We start from the raw sequence: 20,901 nt of genomic DNA, 5'->3' as shown, positions 1-20,901 counted from the left end.
ACAATTCGAATTTTAGTTTACATTCGTTATTAACCTGTATGAACTGTCCTACTTGGCAAGATTCAACAGATTTATAGACCAATTATTTGCAGGCCTTAGCCTGCCAGGTGTCCCTCGTTTCTAATAATTATTTGAACTCTAAAACCTCAGTTCAGGGATCCCTGGGTGGCGCAGTGGTTTGGCGCCTGCCTTTGGCCCAGGGCGTGATCCTGGAGACCTGGGATCGAGTCCCACGTCGGGCTCCCGGTGCATGGAGCCTGCTTCTCCCTCTGCCTGTGTCTCTGCCTCTCTCTCTCTCTGTGTGTGTGACTGTCATAAATTAAAAAAAAAAAAAAAAATTAAAACCTCAGTTCAAAAGGAACATGACATGAGGTCATAAAATGGTCTTAGGTAAGATCATGAAGGTCCACTCTTCTTTGTAACCTTTAAAAGGGTGTGAATCTACCAGGCTAATAAAAGTAATGGTACCTCTGAAGTCATGACTTTTTAAGAGATTGAGACAGCACATAAAATTGGAGAAAAAAATGATTCTTTATTGAAAAATACCAATAATACTGACAGACTTCAAAAGCAATTCACGCTTCCAGAATACAAAGTATACTTAATATATTTTTTCAAATCTTTTCGCATTTCAAAGTTATTAGCATTTTTGTAAATCAAATTTGATAACCTGACTAAAAATATTTTCCAGCTTTATTATTTAAAGAGCTGCACAATCTTTAAAGTGGGGACCATGAGGTGGGCAGGGACAGAATGCACCTGGGACTGCGCAGCAGTCTACAGCAACATTTCCCACAATGTCAGTGCTGGAAACAAAATACTGCACAAGACAGCTGCCCTCCAGTGTCCGAGATTTTGGGAAACAGCACATCAAAAGGTAGCTAGCTTTTCTTATAAGTCATACACTTTCATTTAAGATTGCTTTTCGAGGGAAATCTTTAAGAATGCCACTGTAATTTAATTCATCCAATGAAAGAAATGAACTGTTACCATCGACAGGGTCTTTGCCGAGCTGTAATAATTCTATGCTTTTTTTTAGATGCAAAAAAATTAACACATATGCAAGTTTAATTCGAAACCACACAAATTATGTATGTAGGCTCAGATAGTAGCAGTGTTCACTTTTATTACTAATAGCTTAACTGGAACAGCCACTCTATTCATTCCACCAGCAGAAATAGCAGCACCAAGATCTAAAATTCTTTATGTATAAAAAGCTTATATCATTATCCAAGTCCCATTCTTTGCATGCTCCAATTCTTGTTATCTTATTTAACATAAAAGCAACAGGATTTGGAGAGTTACTATTTGCTGTATTAAAACAGTTGTACAGCATCTTGTACTGTCAAAAAGCAAAATACTGTGAACGGCAGCCCTTCTTCACAGCTCTACACTTGAAGCTGCCAATAAGCGTTCACTGCTCGTGCCAGCAGTGGTATTTCCACAGTAACATAGCAAAAACTAAAGAAATCATGGCACAATGGATTTCTGAATTCTTTTATCTACCATTGGTCCTGGGGCTTAGTACCATCCCCTTGTAGACTATATCTGATCATTCCATCATCTCTAATGGAGGAAAGGCATCAGGTCATATAGCGGGTAATGGCTCTCAGAGCGTAGAGGAGTTCTGCTTGCATTCTAGCTTCTATAAGAAGCAGATTAACATGAACCTAAATATAAAACACAACATTATTTAAGCATTCTCAGTTTTTCAATGCATCTAATAAATCCCCAAACTAAGTATATTTTCTGTGTGCCACTAAGTAACTTAGAAATCTTGACTTAGTCTCAAAATGAAAGTCATCCTAGATTCTTTTTGGATAGATGTTGGGCTTATATTTCAGAAAACCTAGACATTGCTTTAAGTAGAATACCAACTTCCCCTGTGAAATCATTTACTAATTTAAATAATTTTAAAACGATAGCTCAAAGACCAGACATTTCTATCTATAAACAATGAAAAATGAAGGAAGAAAAAAGAAAAAAAAAAAAAGAAAAATGAAGGAAGAGCTCTTGCAAAATGGTTTTCTTTCTCCCAAGCGGTGACAGCCATGCCAGCACTTCTGAACTGGGGCCAGCCACCGGTCTTTATTCTTTTACTCTAGCATTATAATGAGGTTCCTTCCAGGGGATACCAGACAGATGTGCAGGTATGTTCTTCTCTGGGTTGGAAAAGGATTTGAGGGCCACAGATCAGGAGGAGAATGAGAATCACTAAGTTAAAGAGCAAAAAAAAAAAATAGGTACAATAGGTACATACCTTCTCAGAGTGCTTAAACTGCCTCCAGAAGCTATCATACATTCTTTTGGTAACTTTTTCGGGAGTGCAAACAACAGTTTTGATATAAACTTTAAAGCTACGATCCAATAGCTGGTTAATTTCACCATAGTCATAGTCGTCATATCTGTTAAGAGAAAATGAGAATTACTGTATTTTCAACATATGGTCTGTTTTATTATGAAAGCATGGACGTTAATGATAAATGCTGTATTCTTCTTCCCTGTGTAGGCATCTGTCCCCCACAATAACTGCTTTACAATGTTTAATTGGGGATGGATGAGTGAATATAAAGGGATAAGAAGCAGAGAAGTTAGGGAAATGAATAGAAAATTTGTTAGCGCCCAAGCAACAGTATGAGTATTGCTGAAATTAAGAATTTGACAAACTATTTACTATTGCATGATATATCATAATCCACTTGAAAATGACTACAATTAATCCTTTTTTTCCCCCCAGGTTTCCAGGAGTTTCTGGGATCAGATGGGGAAAAAAATAGTGGGGGAGTGGGAGACGATTATTCCAGAGGGAAGAATGATCTATAGATGGCCTCACAGAGTCTATTCAGGATAGGCTGTTCTGCTTTAAGCTGAGATGGTTGATGGTTTTTAGGACTGCCAGACACTGAAGTCTCTTATTTGGTTTTCAGTGGAAAAGGAAAAAAGCTCTTGCAAAGCTGGCTCTCCTACTATTCTGGAGGCCGAGTCAGTAGTCTGCTCACTGATAAAATGAATAGCAAGAGAAACCCTGATTCTACAGCTAAAATATAGGGTGGAGTTCGTGTGTATGTTAGAAGATGGTGTGTATGTGTATATATAATGGTTGCATTGACTATTTAACATAATGTGGCTCAATACCTAACAGGACATGAAAGTTTTACGTTTTGATGAAGTATCACGGGAGCAGGTACTCTTCAGAAGTAGCATGAGAACAGCTAGGAGGGCGCTAGTGGGGTACTTAAGGGTACTAAGTTCCAAGAAGATAGGAGATGATGCCAAAGATGTTTGATGGTGAAATTTTCATCTATGCTCTAGGACAGCTTGCTTGCCCACCCCTTCCCTGGAGGCATCTGTCATTTAACTCTTGCCAATGTCCCTAACTCTCCCTCCTGCCTAGCTAGGAGAGAGGAAATAAACCAAGCTGCAATAAATTGATTCATAAGCAGCATAAAAATAAAACCCTTCCCCCAATAGCTTGAGTATTTGTATATGTCTGTGTGCGTGTTTCAAGCACCTGAATAATTTAGCCCAAAGGAAAATATTTCTTTATAAACAGAAGAGACTAACCTTATTCCAAACATGCAGTGAATATAGTTCCAAATAGCCCGTCTAAGCATTGAGGTATCGACATCTTTGTGCATTGCCATTGTATTATAAGTAAGATTGTAAGCAATGTGAAATTTTTCATCAATCAACTGTCCCACATCTGGATAAAGGCGATTTACCAAAGAATAACCATGGTCTTCCCAGCAATAGTCCTAAATACAGAGAATAGAACAAATGCAAATAATTAAAATGTAGCCAAGACAGTTCTATGTCTACTGCTCTGTCGTATGGGGAGTACTGCCTCTCTAGTGCATCCTAGCTCCCAGCTTCACTTGCAGTGCAATCTGATGTTTTCAGTTTCTATACTGCAGCATGCAAAGCTTTAGTAACTCAGTGAGTTTAAAAACCAATGGAATCGTTCTTACACAGAGGCCACCCATTTTCAGCTTTCACTCTCTCCTCATTCCACATCCAGAGGCAACCTATCTTGGGAGTCCTCTCTCGTTTTCCATTGCTGCAGCTATTCTGATGGTCCTCAAATTTTGTAAATTTTTAATTCAACACAACCACCACTCATTTCTTTCCCTTCTACCTCCTTTCTCTTAGGACTATTAACTGAGTTTCCTAATTAGTTTTCCTACATTAAATCTTCCTGCTTCCTTTCTATCTCAAGCAAAATAAGCCCCTACACTACTATATTGCTCTCATAATATTTTTCCTGAAACACCTCTTTGATATGTTATCTCTCTGGTCTCCAAACTCTACAAACCTGACCGATTTTCAACTAGCTTCCCCCTAATCAGAAGCAGGAATTCTGTGCTTGAAGCACTCAGCAGCCCAGCCAACTTCTTTATAATCCCTTCCTTCACTCTCTCAACATAAGCTCAATTATTGCCTACAGTCTCCTCTGCTTTACACAATGCCCATGCTTTTGGACCATTAAAATCCGTCAAATCCTAACTTCTCCATAAAATTTCCAGCCCACATGATCTCAATTCTACTTCATGACACACTTACACTATCAAGCAGAAGTAATCTATAAAACTGTTATGCCTAATTTTTGTCCCTTTATTTTTATGTTTTTTAAAAAACGTTTGTCCCTTTAAACATCTTTATCACTTGAGCAAGAATAAAATCTTACAGATCTCAAATTTTCATATTTCTGGGAAGTTATTTAACATTGGCCCCTCACAATAATTGAAGGAGTTGGAATATCAACTCATGTGAATTAAATATTTACCTATCTAAATTAAATATTTATAGAACAGACTATTTAAAAAAATACACTTAGGCTGCAGTATGTTTCTACTAATGGATTGGACTGGAAGCAGTCTTACAAAGCTTAGAGCATAGAATAAATATTTGCTAATTAATTGATGATTCTCAACTTTTAATGTGGAACCAGAGAAGATAGCATAGCTACTGTTGCTCCTGAGAGGTGTTTGCAAAGCACTTTTAGCATAGTGCCTCCTACCAAGCAAAAAAAGGAGGCTGGTATCCTACAGCCATAACTGGTATCCTAGAGGACACTGGGTCCTTAAGTTTCCATGGACTCAATATATACACAATTGTACTGAGGAAGTTTTACTGTGTATTTCAAAGTTAATGATTTGGAAGCTAAAGAAATTGGGTCTACCAACAATAATTCTATTCCCTACTTCACTAATTTTATTTACTCTAAGAAGTGCTAGTAATTTTGGAATAACATATATATGAATCCTCTCAAGCTTTCAATTTAAAATCCTCAAAAATTCTCTTTGCCTCAAATAACATTCAGTACATATTTTAAAGGAAATTAGGATACTGTAATTGTCATTATTTATTTTCTATGCTATCTGTAAGAACTCACTCTCCCTAAAAAGAATAAAGTACATCTTTTACTTTTGATTTTTTTCATCGGCTTTCTCTCCACTCACATACATATAATGCTTGAGATGCTGGGGACATTTCTCTTGTCACTCAGGCCTGGTGTGTATCAGGGCCTCACTTTAACACTGGGGCTCAAGAGGAAAGAGGGAGAAAAACCAATGCTACATACATGCTACTATTATTCATTGTTTAGATATATTAGGAACTTGAGTTTTAGCACACTATCTGGGAACCTAACCCACCATTATGAGAATGTGTTTTGATTTCTGATCAACTGGTTTCTGAACTTTAACAATAAATATATTTAAAGGAATTGCCTGACATAGAAAAGTTATTTCTTTCTGCAACATTTTGGAATTCTCATATCCAGGGGACTTTTCCTAAGCAGTCACGTGCACAACAGTACATTGCAATTTTACCTGAACTCGAAATGTTGGAACATGCATCCCATGTCTAGAGAAATCCTTATAGCCATAACTAGTATCCTCAAAGTGACGAGATACATCTCTTGCTGGTGTGACTTCTTCATCATCTGAAATAATTAAAAAAGCCACTGAAAGCTTTTCAAAAACAGAATACTAGTTATAATTCATTTTACCTATAACAAATAATAGGATAACCCTTTCTCTGATACCAACTAATCAACTGAAAGTCTTAAACCACAGAGAAATAGCTTATCAGTAAATGGAACGTAGTAAGATTCTCTGTTATAAAAAGTATTCATGGTTGAATTTTCCATGCTTTGCATTCCTTTCTTTCATATGTCCTCTGCATCCCCACTCCAATTTTGGATATTAAGTTTTATCTTAAAAGTATGCAAAGTTAAAAAAAAAAAAAAGTACGCAAAGTTGAACACTCTTTTGGAAAATTTTTATGGTGATTGAATAATCTATATACTTTAGCACCTGGATTATTTCTGGTTGAATATTAATGTCCTACAATATATAGTGTGATCTAACACCTCAAAGGTCCTAGAAACAATTCTGGAATGGTGAATCAATTTTAATAATGTTTCCTGAACTGCTCTAAGCCTTTCTGGATTATTTTCATGTTTGAGGAAAATAGAAACAAAAACTTTTCATCAAGGAGAAACAAGATAACATCCAACCTTCATTTATATGAATTTGATTTTTTCTTTGCTATTAGGAAATTTAGTGCTTTTAACACATATATTCTTTATCCCCACTCTGTTATCAAAATACATTTTGAGACACTTTAACGGTTTTTCCTTTAAATTACCTGGTTTATATATTAAATTCTATAGCCTGTATATAAAGGCCAAATATAAAGGATTCAAGTTTGTTGTTAGTTGTCTAATAAATAGCTCCTTTGCACAAATCATTGAATTTTAAAGCTGAAAAGCAATTTTAGGGCTTTATGAACTCGATTTCCTAATTTTAAAGAGAAAAAAGAGAGCATTCATATGTTAAGTGACTTACATTCACAAGGTTTATTGGCAGTGATTTTAGTACTAAAACTCAAATGTCCTCTTTTAGTCTAGTGCTATTTATATCCTCTTCTCGGTTTCCTGCTTTATTTATAAGTAGGAATACCTATGCAATAATAGCATCTCTAAAAGGAAAAATATATTTGCACTGATGTTTTAAAACTTATTTAAATTCTTTAAATAAAAAAGTGGGCTCTTTTTTGGTAAGTAATAGAAATTTTGTTGAGTATGTAAAGATTTTTTTTTTACCTGAAGAGAAGACAAACATGCTCTCCCTTTTTTCTATTTCAAAACGTGAAGCCATCTCTTCCTGACTTGCCTCTTCTTCATCTCGACATTCCTGTAACTGCCTCATCTTTTCCATGAGGGCTTCGACCTCAAAGAAGGAATCACTTACCTAAAGAGAAAATACAATTAATGTTTCATATGTCAGAAAAAGGATGACATTTAAAAATTTTCTTTTAAGATACAAATTCTTTTGAGACAGGCTTAACAATATGGGAAAAATAGATCTTATGATTTTAATGTACATGAATGAATAAAAAATAGAATTATTTTGGCCTATCACATACATTGATATGCAGATAATGAAATAAAAATGATCTTAGGAACACATTCTTCTTACCTTATAAAATTAGTGATATCATTACTGTTAATAAGTTTTAAGAATTAAAATTTAATACTAGTTGTCAATTTAAAACAGAACTGCTCAACTAAATAAGATACAAAGTGGTTTTGCATCAGCTAGGCACATTGGGCATACTGTTAACATGTGTCTATCTTCAAATTATAGTAATCATCTCTAGTTTACCAATTAAGAATGAAATGTGTCCTTACAGGGCTGGAATTCTCCACCTGACCTCTGCAAATGAAACTGGCAGCTGTCACTTACTGGGATGACTACAGCAGTGACATCTGTAGTGACAGGTCTGACACAGGCGTACTGGCCAAGTGGGCTTGCACTAGCCAAACGATATATACCTTTCTATACTGCTGCATCCTTACAATGAAAGTAGGATCAAAACTGTGGAATTTATCGTAAAAAATAGTAAAATATCTTCCTATTTCAAGTCTCAGTGTTCAAATACAAAACTAAAGTTTACCCCGTTATAAATATCTTTGGCTACGAATGCCTCTTCCCCCTCCTCTTACACTCTACTTGGCTTACACCCTTGATATGCTTTTCCTGTTCTATCCTCCCATCCTAAATCTTGCCACCGTGTTCTCACACAGCACTCTGCTCTTTGATTCAGAGCACCAAGTACAGTTTGTCTTGTTATTGCAGGACACTGGTTTAATGCGTGCCTCCCTCAGACCGACCCTTCATAAGGGCAGGGGACTATAGGTATATTATTTAGGTATATTAATATACTAGTAAATTATTACTAGTATATGGTCAGAATCTAGCATAGTACTTGGCACATAGTAGATATTTGCAAAATACTTGTTGCAGAAGCCTCATCAAGATAATTCTATATTAAGAGACAAATAGTCTAGACTACTAGTGCTTTATATTTTCATACGATCTTAGTTACACCAAAATACCCTCTAGTAAGCACTTTCTCTCACAACTTTGTGATGGAAAGTGCTTCTATGATGTACTGAAGGTTCTTCTGGTACATACATCTCCTTAATCACTCCTGAAACAGAGCTAGTAGCCAAATAAAAAAGGGCTGAAAAAGATTATGTTGCTTAAAAGAATGAACTAAGGTTAACAAAAAATAATCAAGGTTTCTGTCAACTCACATTACCATTCATTATACTGTTTATCTACTTCCTTCTAAAATAGACCATATTTAAGTATTCTTAAGGAAAGACAATTTTTGATATATTTACAGTGAAATAAGAGGAAAAGAAAACAAAGTATATTTCTTTTGCTCTTTGAAAAATCTTTTAAAGCTGTTAGTGTTTAAAAAAAAGGTACTTAATATTAAAATGTTAATATTGTCTGAGGAAATTCTTTGTTTTTTTTTTTTAACCATTTGTATCTGAAGAACTGAGTCAGATATCTAAAATGTACCTGAAGAATAAACTATCAACTACTGACAAGTGTCATCAGTGTAGGGTGTAAACCTTTTTAAGAATAGCCAACTCAATACCTGAGAATGGGGATTTTACTAGAGAAATTTAAAATTTCTAATTTCTATTTTACTGTTATCTCATGTAACAGAGGGATACCTAGAAATAGTCAAGTGCTTTTTCTTTAGACTTGTTTTTTATTTTTTTAACCCTTTCCCCAAAAATTTTATTAGGAGAAAACAAAACATTTACAATGTTTACAGTCACAATTTGTAGTGAACTGACTCCCCAAAATATTACAACTCAGTTTGACTTTTGTCATACTCAAAAACCTACTTCTAAGTAGTCCAGAGTATATACATACACGGTGCCAACTATATCTACATATAAACTAAAGCTACTGCTCATTCATCTATTGTCCAGGAAAGTACTCCTGCCTTTCTACACACACACACACACACACACACACACAAAGGAGAAGTTTTGGAATTTTCTATGATGAAACAAGGCATATATATATATATATATATATATATATATATATATATATATAGTGGTAAATATCTTTTCCTTTTGTGCAGTTGAACTCATCCCACATTCAAATTCTCTCAAGCACTAATAAACAAAATACTTATTTGGTTGAAGAACATTTAGGGCAAGTTCTGGCCCTTCCAAAGGCACTGTGAGACTCCCCGACCTCATTATTTTCTTAAGCCTCGTACTAAATCAAAGGTGAGAAGGACAACAATCCAATTCCAAGCATCCTAGCAACTGATATATATACCCTCCTTTAGACCATCTCATAACCCTGTTTTAATAAACAATCAGTGGCCACAGATGGGCCTATAACATTAATCCAGGTAGCTCAATAGAAGGTGAAATTGATGGTCCTGAACTCTGTCAGCACAGCAGTGATCAACTCTGGGAAAAGGAGTTTTCCCTTCACATGCTAATCTCATAATATTTAAATAGTACTTCTTATTTAGCACCTGATAAATGCCAGCTGTATTAGGCCTTACTTTAGAGACCTTTCATTTAAACCTCAAATAATCATGTGTTTGACCTTTATTTAGACATGAAAGAACAGAGGCTCAGGGAGTTTAGATAACTTGCCCACAGTCAAATATATATATATTAAAGGTAATTCAAACTTTAAATATGTTTCAAAGGAATAATATAACTGAGAAAATCTATGCTAAGTATTCAGAAGACTGTGATGCTGTTTCTGTGATTTCTCTTTGGAAACAGAAGTACACTATCACTATAGCAAAGAATACAAAGGGAATTTTGAATCATTGTATTTAGGAAATTAAAACCTGCTTATAGAAAATTCAACTTTTTTTTTTTTTAACATTTTATTTATTTATTCATGAGACACACACACAGAGGCAGAGACACAGGCAAAGGGAGAAGCAGGCTCCATGCAGGGAGCCCCATGTGAGACTTGATCCCTGGACCCCAGCCGGGGTCACACCCTGGGCTGAAGGCGGCGCTAAACCGCTAAGTCACCAGGGCTGCCCAAATTCAACCTGTTCTAATTTATTTTAAAGGAATTACAAAATTTTGAAAATAAAAAAGTCAGAGAAGAGAAGGAATAGAAGTGAAAACATTTTAATAAATTTACATTCACTTTTAATGAATTTGTGCCGAGTTAAAGATGAAAAAGAATTTTAAAAGAAATTTCCAGGTAAGGGCTGATTTCTTTTATGCAAAAGGAAGGAAAAGAATGTGATCAGCATCAGGGAGTCTGGACCACCAAGTTGCATGGTCTCAGCCTCCCCTAATCTCATTGCAGCACCCATTCAATACTAGCTGGCTCTGATGGGGCACATGCTGGTGACTCCAAATCCTAAATTACTCAAGTGTAACCTCCTAGAGGGTCTTATATATAGCCCTTGGCACTAAACTAGTGCTAGGCATTTAGAGGCAGTCAATAAATACTTGCTGAATGAACAGAGAAAGGGGCCTAATATCTCTATGGACTTAAAAGGATGGGTTTTCTAAGAAATCACACGAAAAAATAATAAAATGGCAATTACTGTGATTAGTCTTATGATGATCCTAACAGATAATACGTACTTACCGAAACATTTCCTGCTGAGTTGACCTGCATTTCATCCATACTGTGATTGCCATTTGTAATGTCACAGATGCAGTAGTTACTAACCGAAGGAGGTCTGAAGGTATGGCCACCATCACAATGAATTTCTGGACTGATTCCACAGCCAAATGTGAATGAAGCAAGAGAATGATAGTGTGTGAGGAGAACTACTGCATGTACCAGTTCTGCAAGGGACCAGCTGTGCTCTTCAGCTTTTAAAAGTCCCTTAAGAAAAAAAGAGAACATATTTATATATTGGGTTATGGTGCTGGTAAAAGCAAATAGTTCATCTTGGTATTTAATCTATTTAAAATAGAATTAGTCACTATATAAAACCTATGGTAAAATTATAATTTAAGACATGGAGAACCAGAATTTGCTAAAATCATTTTTTATGAATTATGTATTTACAAATAGAGCTTAACATAACCTGATAATTAGATTTTCATTATTTTGATTTTCTGAAATCCTGATTTAAAAATGCAATAGAGTGCATTTTGCTTAAAGGCAGTTACCATATTTCAGACGCTGCATTATGAATGCATTAATTGTTGTTAGTTCAAAGTCTCAATCCAAATGCATTTCAGGTGGAAGGTACTGTATAAAATATGCTTCTATTTTTCTCTATTATCAAGCTTACTCAAATAATATTAGACAGTAGTCTGAACAACTTTACTCTGAATATTCCTAAATCATCAAATTATATTTATTTTAAAAATTATCCTCAAGGTAAAGTCTTAACAAATCTGTATCCCTTCTGCTTCACTACTTGTTTTATAATCTTATGTAATTTTGTATCACCACACAATATATACATTAATCCTATTCAAATCATATCCTAACAAAGATGCTTCAATTATGTAATAATATCTAAAATGTTCTAAGAACTAGAAAGATAAACCGCAAAATATGTCGTATTTTTAAGAACTTCTACTGCATGGTAGATGCTTTTATTTTTTTATTTTTTATTTTATTATTTTTTTAAATTTTTATTTATTTATGATAGTCACAGAGAGAGAGAGAGAGAGAGAGAAGCAGAGACACAGGCAGAGGGAGAAGCAGGCTCCATGCACCGGGAGCCCGACGCGGGATTCGATCCCGGGTCTCCAGGATCGCGCCCTGGGCCAAAGGCAGGCGCCAAACCGCTGCGCCACCCAGGGATCCCGGTAGATGCTTTTAGAGAATGTCTCTACCTTTATTCTATTAATAAACAGAACCAGAAGAAAACAGTTTCAATGGGATTTTAAAAAGGCACACAAGATGCCACTTCACACCTATCAGAATGGCTAAAATCCCAAACACTGATACATCAAATGCTGGTAAGGATGTGGAGAAATAGAAATGCTCATCCAATGCTGGTGGGAATGCAAACTGGTACAGCCACTTTGGAAGACTGTTTCACAGTTTCTTACAAAGCTAAACATAGGTTTACCATGTAATCCAACAATCACACTCCTAATTGTTTACTTGAGTTGAAAATTTGTGTCCACCAAAAAACCCCCAAGCCTGCACGTGAATATTTATGGCAGCTTTATTCATAATTACTCAAAACTATAAGTAACCAAAGGGCTTTCAAACAAACTGTGGTACCTCCATACATTGTATTACTTAGTAATAAAGAAATGAACAATCAAACCTGGGAAATGCACAGAAGAATCTTAAATGCATACTGATAAGTAAAAGAAGCTAATCTGAAAGGGCTATACACTGTATGATTCCAACTATGTAACATTCTGGAAGAGGCAAAACTATAGACACTCAAAAGATGAGGGGGAAGGGGAGAGAGATGAATAGGAGGAGAACGAGGATTCTTAGAGCAGTGAAACTATTCTGTATGATAGCGTAAAGGTGGACAGGTGACATGCGTTTGTCAAAATCCATAGAACTATACAACACAAAGAGTGCACCCTAATGTAGACTACAAATTTTAGTTAATAGTAACATCTTTTTTTTTTTTTTAATTTTTTAATTTATTTATGATAGTCACAGAGAGAGAGAGAGAGAGAGAGAGAGGCAGAGACACAGGCAGAAGGAGAAGCAGGCTCCATGCACCGGGAGCCTGACGTGGGATTCAATCCCGGGTCTCCAGGATTGCGCCCTGGGCCAAAGGCAGGCGCCAAACCGCTGCGCCACCCAGGGATCCCAATAGTAACATATCAATATGGATTCTTTAATTACAGCAAATGTACTAATTAATGATCCTAGATATTAACAAGAAAGACTAGGGGGAAGTTCAAGGGGGTAGTACAAAACTCTGTACTTTCTGTGCCATTTTTCTGTAAATCTAAAATTGCTCTAAAAAATAAAGTATTTTTAAAAAATCATTTTTTAAGTAACACCCTAGATACATCACATCTACTTACCTCAATATGTTCTTTGGTAATAAGCCAAGGCCTATGGGCTAACACTTTGTTAAGTTCTCCTAAATTTTGTAGTTTTTGAGGAGCATTCTCTAAACCATTAAGCCACTTGGGGTCCCCACCAACGTGAAGGAAATCATTTACATGGAGGTTCACTAAGTAGGAACACTGATGTCTTGCTGCAGCCTTAAGAGAAAACAGAAGATCAATCTAACTATATATATTAAAATCTTCCTTTACAATGTGCAAAAGAGCAAGTTTTTGATTAGATTGTTTATAAGTTTTCCATAAATTACAGAAATGCGGTTTTACATAAACATTAAAAAAATTACATATACCACAGAAAGTACCTCATAAAAATCCCAAGAACAAACGAAATATCTGATAAAAGTATCTGAGCCTTAGAAATTGTGTTTATATAACAACTTGCAAAAAAAAATAAATAAAACAAAAAAAAAAAAACAACTTGCAGATCCTCAGATTAAAACAAACTTCAATTAAAGTGCCAACCATAAAATAATGGAGTATAATTTACAAATAAAAAACGAATAGCACCACTTATGTCAATGTGAACTACTTGTAATAATGGAATAGATCTTGTATTCTTCTTTATTCTCATTTAATGGAAAATGGTTCTGAATAGTATATACTTTTTTTTTTTTACTGTTACACTTGAAAGTATACTTATTTAGAAAGAGGAAAACCATATCCCTACCTAACAGGAATCCAATTAGAAGTCAGAATAGAAGTATTTATCCCTGTGTTTAAAGCATTAACCATCTGTTAAAAACATTAATAAAGGAGGCAGAAAGAATTTTTCACTTAATGTTTACAAACCATAATTCCGATGTAGTGCCGAAAATGTAAGGGTAATGGCCCATCCATTTGCAGTAGATAGTGTTGAGTTTTTAGAAAACTTTCTAGATATTGTGGGTGAAAAACCATCACTAATGTAATGTTATCCAAACGACCCAAAGCAGCAAAAGAATCTGCAAATAAGGAGTGCATCTGTGCGTCTTCACTCCCCACTTGGAGAATCTGTATAAAAGAGAGGAAAACCATGGTTACATAAATTGTAAATTGGTGTTAGAATGCAGTGCATACCTATTTTAAGTGTCATCTAGAAGCAGGTTAAATGTGAGTTGAGAGAGAGGTTATAATTCTGAAAATTTAACTCAACTGGTAGCAAGACAGAAGAATAAACAGTTACATATTATGTAGGAGGAGATAAATAAAAAAGCCTGAACATTAAAGGCCATCTAGATAGGCTGCTTGCAGACTTGGCCAGAATCCAAATAAAGCAGCAGATTTAGATTATCAAATTTGCAGACACTAAAGCTTTTCCCCTTTCCTTTTACCATCTACTCTCACTTATTTATAGAGAACCAAAATTAACGGCAAACAATCTTTAAAAACAAAGCATAGGAGCCTTCACATATTTAGAATTAAAGATCCAATCTTGCCTTGATACCAGCCTGTGGAGATGGCCAAGACCAAGTAACTCAGCTTATGGGCATACACCTAAACATCTAAATATAAAGGAGATGGTGTTTCACTGGTCAAAAACAAGTCTGGCCTTTCCTTGATTTTAAATATGGGTGTTAGAAAAGCACCATGAAATACTAGAAATCAACATGACTATAACAGCTTTCTAATCCCACAGATTCACTGCCAGAGCATGATAATTAACTGTGATCAACTCTGTGTAAAACATGTTGTTGTCCAACAGTTGTTCAGATGCCAAGATGTGGGTCATGAAAGCTTTTCCTTAAAAGCATATGGTTCACTATGTACTTTCACAAACAACATACCTCCTTTTCTGGTATGAATCTGCTTGGTCCGTGTCCTAGTGGTCGAGGAATTCTAATTCCAAGTTCCTAGAAAAGAAAATTACACCATCTTAAGCCTCCAGCTGTAAACAACATGAACTGAGGCTACAGGAATAGGAGGGAAAAACAACCAGTTGAACAGAGACAGGCTTGTTTTGGTGGCTTGTTTTCAATGCCATATATATATATACACACACACACACACACACTCACACACCAATTCCTCTGTTTGCATCGCATAGCTGACAACAGCTTATAACAAGACTCTAACTAAAAACAATAAAACCTGTTTCACTAAAACCAGAGTTTTGCATAAAGTACTTGGCAGAAAGTCTAGAACAGAAAGTTCAGCACATAGCAACCAACCCTGTGGATTGTCAGTGATACAAAATAAGACAAATGTGTTTGTACATCCAAAACTCAACAAACCAAAACATCAATCCCTGTGTATCTTGTCAGGAAATGAGAAAGCACTAACTTTTACATAGATGTCTTAAACTGAAAAAGAGTGTAATTATTATTAGATCTATAATAACATTTCACAGTAAGAGAAGAAATAATATGAAAAATAAAAAGTAGTTACTTAAATACACAAAAGGGAAAAACAGGGCATGTTTTTCTAAACTGTGGCAGAGTAAAACAATCTTAGAGAAAGTAATTTTTTGAGTTTGCTTTAAATTTTTTACATACTATAATGGTATCAACTTTGCTTATATTTTAGAGAAACTCAACTAATTAAAAAATAAAGGTTTTCTGCCCTTTGACATAGTGAATCTAGAATCCTGTACTTGGAATCTACTAAAATCCTTTATTTTATGTGACAGCATAGCATGGTTAACAAAAACTGATAATCAAGTGGTAGGGGTCCATCTTTTCCCCCAATACAGAGTGCCTACAGAAACAAAACTAAATTAATACAACCTTTTGTTCTTTAAGGTTCATTTCTTATCAATCTGGTTTCTTAAAAAAACAAAACAAAACAAATTCCTAGAGTTTACATATCTAAATATTAACTCTTGCTTATACAATTACATACAAATCTTATTTCTACCCTACACTGCTTCCAAAAGTCCAACAAGATGATCCTTTTAAAGCAAATAAGAGGGGGAGAAGGTAGACAGAGATGAATAGGTGTCAGCAATTCAAAAAAATCTGGTCCAAGTGAATGAAAACCTTTTAAGCAGAATGGGTTTTTTAAAATTAAGCCAGCAGGACAAAACTGAAGAAAATCTTTATTGGGAGAATTTAAGACTTGGATTCAAGGTATGCTACCATTGCCAACTAAATCTATGAAATATAATTCAAACAGTCTTGTATTGGAAGTTAGTAATGTCTTATTCCACACTTTTACTGTACATAGCAATACTCTATACCCTTCATTAGAGGAGGCACTCAGTTCACTGGCCGTGTGTGTGTCTTGATTTTAACAGCCTATTAAAAAATTGCAAGAAAAAACTCCACATTCCTGCTATTCAATACATCATCTTGGCACAAATGCAGCCATTTATATAAAACAATGACTCTATCAGCCTTTCTAACTGCTGAATTTCTGATCCAATTACATAGATTTCAAACAAGATATACTGGGCAAAACATTAAGGTTAAAATCAGTATTTATTCCTTCTCATTTCTTCACTATCTTATTTAAATTAAATGGATTTTAGGAAAACACCCATTTTAAGGTTTTATTATTCATTTTATACCTAAGAGACACTACTATTCTTGACGCTTTAGTACATAAAAAGGTAGTATTTCAAATGGAGGAGAAAAAGATTATTCAATAAATAATCTTGATACAACTAGAAAATCTAAACTGCCACTCAGAAAAAAGTGAAGTTGGAACCATAAATCATACTTGACTCCACAAAAAATCAGAGGTAAATGTAAAAACAAAAACAAAAAAACATTAGTGTTAGAAGAAAACACTCATGGAATGAAGTTAGGCCTAAGAATGCCATAAAAACCCAGACGTTACACACCAGGAGACTGATAAATGTGATGACATAAAAATACTTTCACATGGGAAAAATAAACATATAAAAAGTCAAAAGCAAACAGAAAACTGAGAAATACATTTGCAACTCCTCCATCAAAAGGGTTAAATTTCTTGAATACATAAGATTCCTACAAATAAGAAAGAAAACCCCCAACAAGTTGATAGAAAAATGAACAAAGGACATGGACAGTTAAAAAAAACGAAATACAAATGGCTGAAAAATTATCACCCTCACAATAAACCTTCAAGTTAACTACACAGAGATACTATTTCTCACCCAAAAGATTGCTTAAGATCAAAAGTTTATTAACAGGCTGTGCTGAAGAGAGGTTGTGAAGTAGTCATTCATTACTTTTATGTTTCTGATGTGAGTGTTCTGAATTGTGAGGAAATTCGATCAAAAAATATGTAAGTATAAACTACAACCCACAGAGAGGGCATTTTGTAATAATGATTGAAATTAAAAAGTCAGAAATCTTTTGAGTCAACAACAATGTTAACCTGTACACAGAAATGTCATATGTAAAAAGACAATCACTGCAACATTGTTTCTAACAGTATAAGATATAAAGCAATCTAAGTGCTCATCAACAGGACTATTTCAATATAGTATGACCATAGACTGGAATAGCATGCAGTCCTTACAAAGAATGAAGCAATTCTACATGAGTTGGCTTTAAAATATCTCCAAGACAGATACAAATATATATAGGTAGATATAAGTGCATATATCTCTATATAAACATATACCTATATTAATTATTATGTATTATTAATATTAATTAATATATTAACTATGTTATTAATATATCAGTCATATTATTATATTGATTATATCTATATTAATTAATTATATCTACATTAAAACATATATACACACACTGTGTGTGTGTGTGTGTGTGTAGGGAGCAAAGTGCCTAATATGTATGTATGTATTATGTTACTACCTGTAAGGAGAAGGAAAACATTAGCAATTCCATTTCTAGGATTTTACATTTACATTAGCAACATATGGATGGCATATACATATTTTTAGTAACAAGACTGATAGCACATGGGCTTCAAAACAAAAAGGCCGAATTATATTATTTGGTTTTGTTTCTATACCAAATATATATTGAGCTCAAATATATTTTGAGCTATCATAAAACAATAGCTTTAGAATTCCAAGAAACTATCAGTGTTTCAAAAATGGAGTATCTTCCTATAGGTATAGCCAAGGGTCTTTCCCAATGGTCCTATGTAATTGTCAAGTCTGTAAAGTCCACCCCTACAGCCAAATTTAGTGATTATAATGGTTGTCACTGTCTCCCTATTCCTTGCTTTCAATGAGCAAAACCTTCCTTCCCAATTCCTTTAAAAATATATTCCTTTAGAATGAAAAACTATGTGTTTCAAAGAAGGATGTTAATCAAAAGCAAACATTCTTGGGAATGAATTATAGTAGACCATTATGCCAAGAGCCTCTTAGTGCTAAGGTCATATTCATTTGTTGATGAGGTATAAGTCTGGCAAGAAAGCTGGAGACAGTAAGTAGAAAAACTGAAGAAAGGAATGGAAAAAAGTCTCTGTCATTTGAGATTCTAATTTCATTATTTTCCTTAAGGCTAGTTCCAGATAAAGTTTTACCCAGCTCACACTTAGACTACCAAGGTTAATTTCCTACTAAGCTGAAGAGGTTGTGACAGGTTTGTGCTATTCCTAAAAAGGAGCAAGGGAAATGGTAGGAAGGAAAAGGAGAGGAAGTAAAAGACAGACTGGGGGTGGGGGAAGGGAGACACTGATTTTCTTAAAAAAAAAAAAAAAATCACCACATCTTTCTCAAAAAGAGTTGATCAAGACTGATATAATGGAAAATATAGTTAGTGCTGCTCTAAACTCACATCAATTTACTCTCCTAGACTTGAAGGCTAGACTCAAAAAGATGTCCCTTGTTCTCTTTCTTACTTAATAGACCAGGTACATGAGAAGGATACAAGAATATGACTTGATGAACTCTAAGACTCCATTCCAATTTATCCTAGTCTAGATTCAGGCAGGAAAGAGATTTTATAATTTATATTTACATGTATCAAATTATATATATTTATATAACATAAGCTATAAAATAATTACATATGATATTTTAAAAATATTAGTACATAATTTGAAATCAAGTACTTAGTTCTGTTAGTGAGTGGTGGAGAGAGAGGCCGAATCTAGGAAATCTGGTTCCAGAGTTGGTGTTTTTAATTTTTACTCTTTTGAGCCTTTTTAAGAGTTTCTGATACCTAAAAGGTCCTTCTAGATACCACTGTTAGCATAAAACAGTATTTTTGGTTCCTAAAAGGTTAAATGTTTCAGTTTTCTGAAAAATTCATTTTTGAAACACTTCTTTTCCTAGTCAACATGACAAATTAGTTACTGCTCTATTTTCTAGCAGGTACTGATTTAAAAAAGGTACGGCAGGTCTTCAATAGGGTGATCAGAAGCCAAACTAACTGTGTTTCATAACTTCAATCATGCCTTATCTGTAGCTGTTAAAGAAAATGAATTACAGACTTTGAACAAATTTTGGCCAATCCAGATTCTAAGAGGCAGAACTGCCAACAGCAAATGGCCTTGTTTAAAAAGCAGATGTAGATGCTAATCACAGCACAAACCTCACAGGCTCTTGGTGAAGGTGTGGCTGGAAAAACTAACATGGGAACTAACAGTTCTCTCTCCTCTCAACAATCCTCCTAATCAGCATTTTGAAAAAGAGAGCAACAGCCTCTGCCATGACAACACTGCTGCAAATCTGACATAATACCTATTTCTTCTTAGTGTATAATACTAACACACTCATTTTCACAATATGAAAATTCTTAGCAAATGTTGACAGTACCGCAGTATATACATATTGTATGTTTCACTGTGTGAATCAGTGTTTGTACACTAAAAGTACCGTTCTAATCATAATTTCCAAATTTACTAAAGATACATTTATGAATCTATAGCAATAACCTTAGGTGAAAGAATGTATGATTTGCCACAAGTGCAAAATAAAAGCATTTCTTGGCTTACGGTGTCTACCCACTTGCAAAACCAGTTAAGAAGTAAATACAATTGGACCATTTGAATGATCTTTCTCACAACACTTGGGCCACTTTTAAAAAACTGTCCAGATGTTTAATGCAAATAACCACAATACTGATATTTTTGTTTTTAAAAAATTACAAAAGCAGTATCGGCTTTTTCAAACAAACTTCAAGAAGACAATGATAAATTGTGTAACAAGTTAGAGTTCCCACTCCACTTCTTCCTTCTTTAGGGGAATCACTGCTTATAGCTGGGTGCTAGCCTTCTGACATTAAAACATTTTGAAGAGAAATACAGAGGTGTAGAAGTGTTATTTTAAAAAATTCCTGTTCTAACAAATATACTGGTGCTTCTTTTAAATTTGTCATTAACTGTACTTGGGGAACTTACAAAGACTCTTTTTCTAGTATTCAGACTTCTATGAAATACATTCTAAAAAATAACCCACGGGCTTCAAATTACTGGATTTGTAAGGCTGACTTAGCCATATGTGTATCCTACACTTTAGTCGGGAGTTCCATCCCTGAAAAGTGTTTCATTTTAAAGCACCATGGTAGCTTGCTATGTGAGAAGAGTCATGTTATTGTTTTGTAAAGTGATGTTTTCCTATAAGGCACTACTTCCTAACTTATTTTCCCACATGTTGGGTGTGTTAAAAATAAAATTCAACTCTACAG

At 34.6% G+C, this 20,901-nt stretch overlaps 1 protein-coding gene across 2 annotated transcripts in view; it reads right to left on the bottom strand.

The window, feature by feature from the left end:
• Positions 1-512: 512 nt before the first annotated feature.
• The window catches only part of SESN1 (sestrin 1), a 98,519-nt gene continuing 78,130 nt past the window's right edge, over positions 513-20,901 (bottom strand). For both annotated transcript variants that reach the window (XM_077902845.1, XM_077902846.1), the window contains exons 2-10: positions 15,151-15,216; positions 14,177-14,377; positions 13,343-13,525; positions 10,962-11,204; positions 7,109-7,256; positions 5,832-5,944; positions 3,565-3,755; positions 2,261-2,405; positions 513-1,670 (exon numbers count right to left, since the gene is read on the bottom strand). In XM_077902845.1, the coding sequence (XP_077758971.1) occupies positions 1,584-1,670; positions 2,261-2,405; positions 3,565-3,755; positions 5,832-5,944; positions 7,109-7,256; positions 10,962-11,204; positions 13,343-13,525; positions 14,177-14,377; positions 15,151-15,216 (1,377 nt within the window). In that variant the 3' untranslated portion in view covers positions 513-1,583. The remainder of the gene's footprint in view (positions 1,671-2,260; positions 2,406-3,564; positions 3,756-5,831; positions 5,945-7,108; positions 7,257-10,961; positions 11,205-13,342; positions 13,526-14,176; positions 14,378-15,150; positions 15,217-20,901) is intronic.

The sequence above is a fragment of the Canis aureus genome, chromosome 7 (assembly GCF_053574225.1).
Source record: "Canis aureus isolate CA01 chromosome 7, VMU_Caureus_v.1.0, whole genome shotgun sequence".
NCBI lineage: Eukaryota > Metazoa > Chordata > Mammalia > Carnivora > Canidae > Canis > Canis aureus.
Note: the sequence above shows the minus strand (reverse complement) of the source record. Positions and strands in the feature narration are given on the sequence as shown.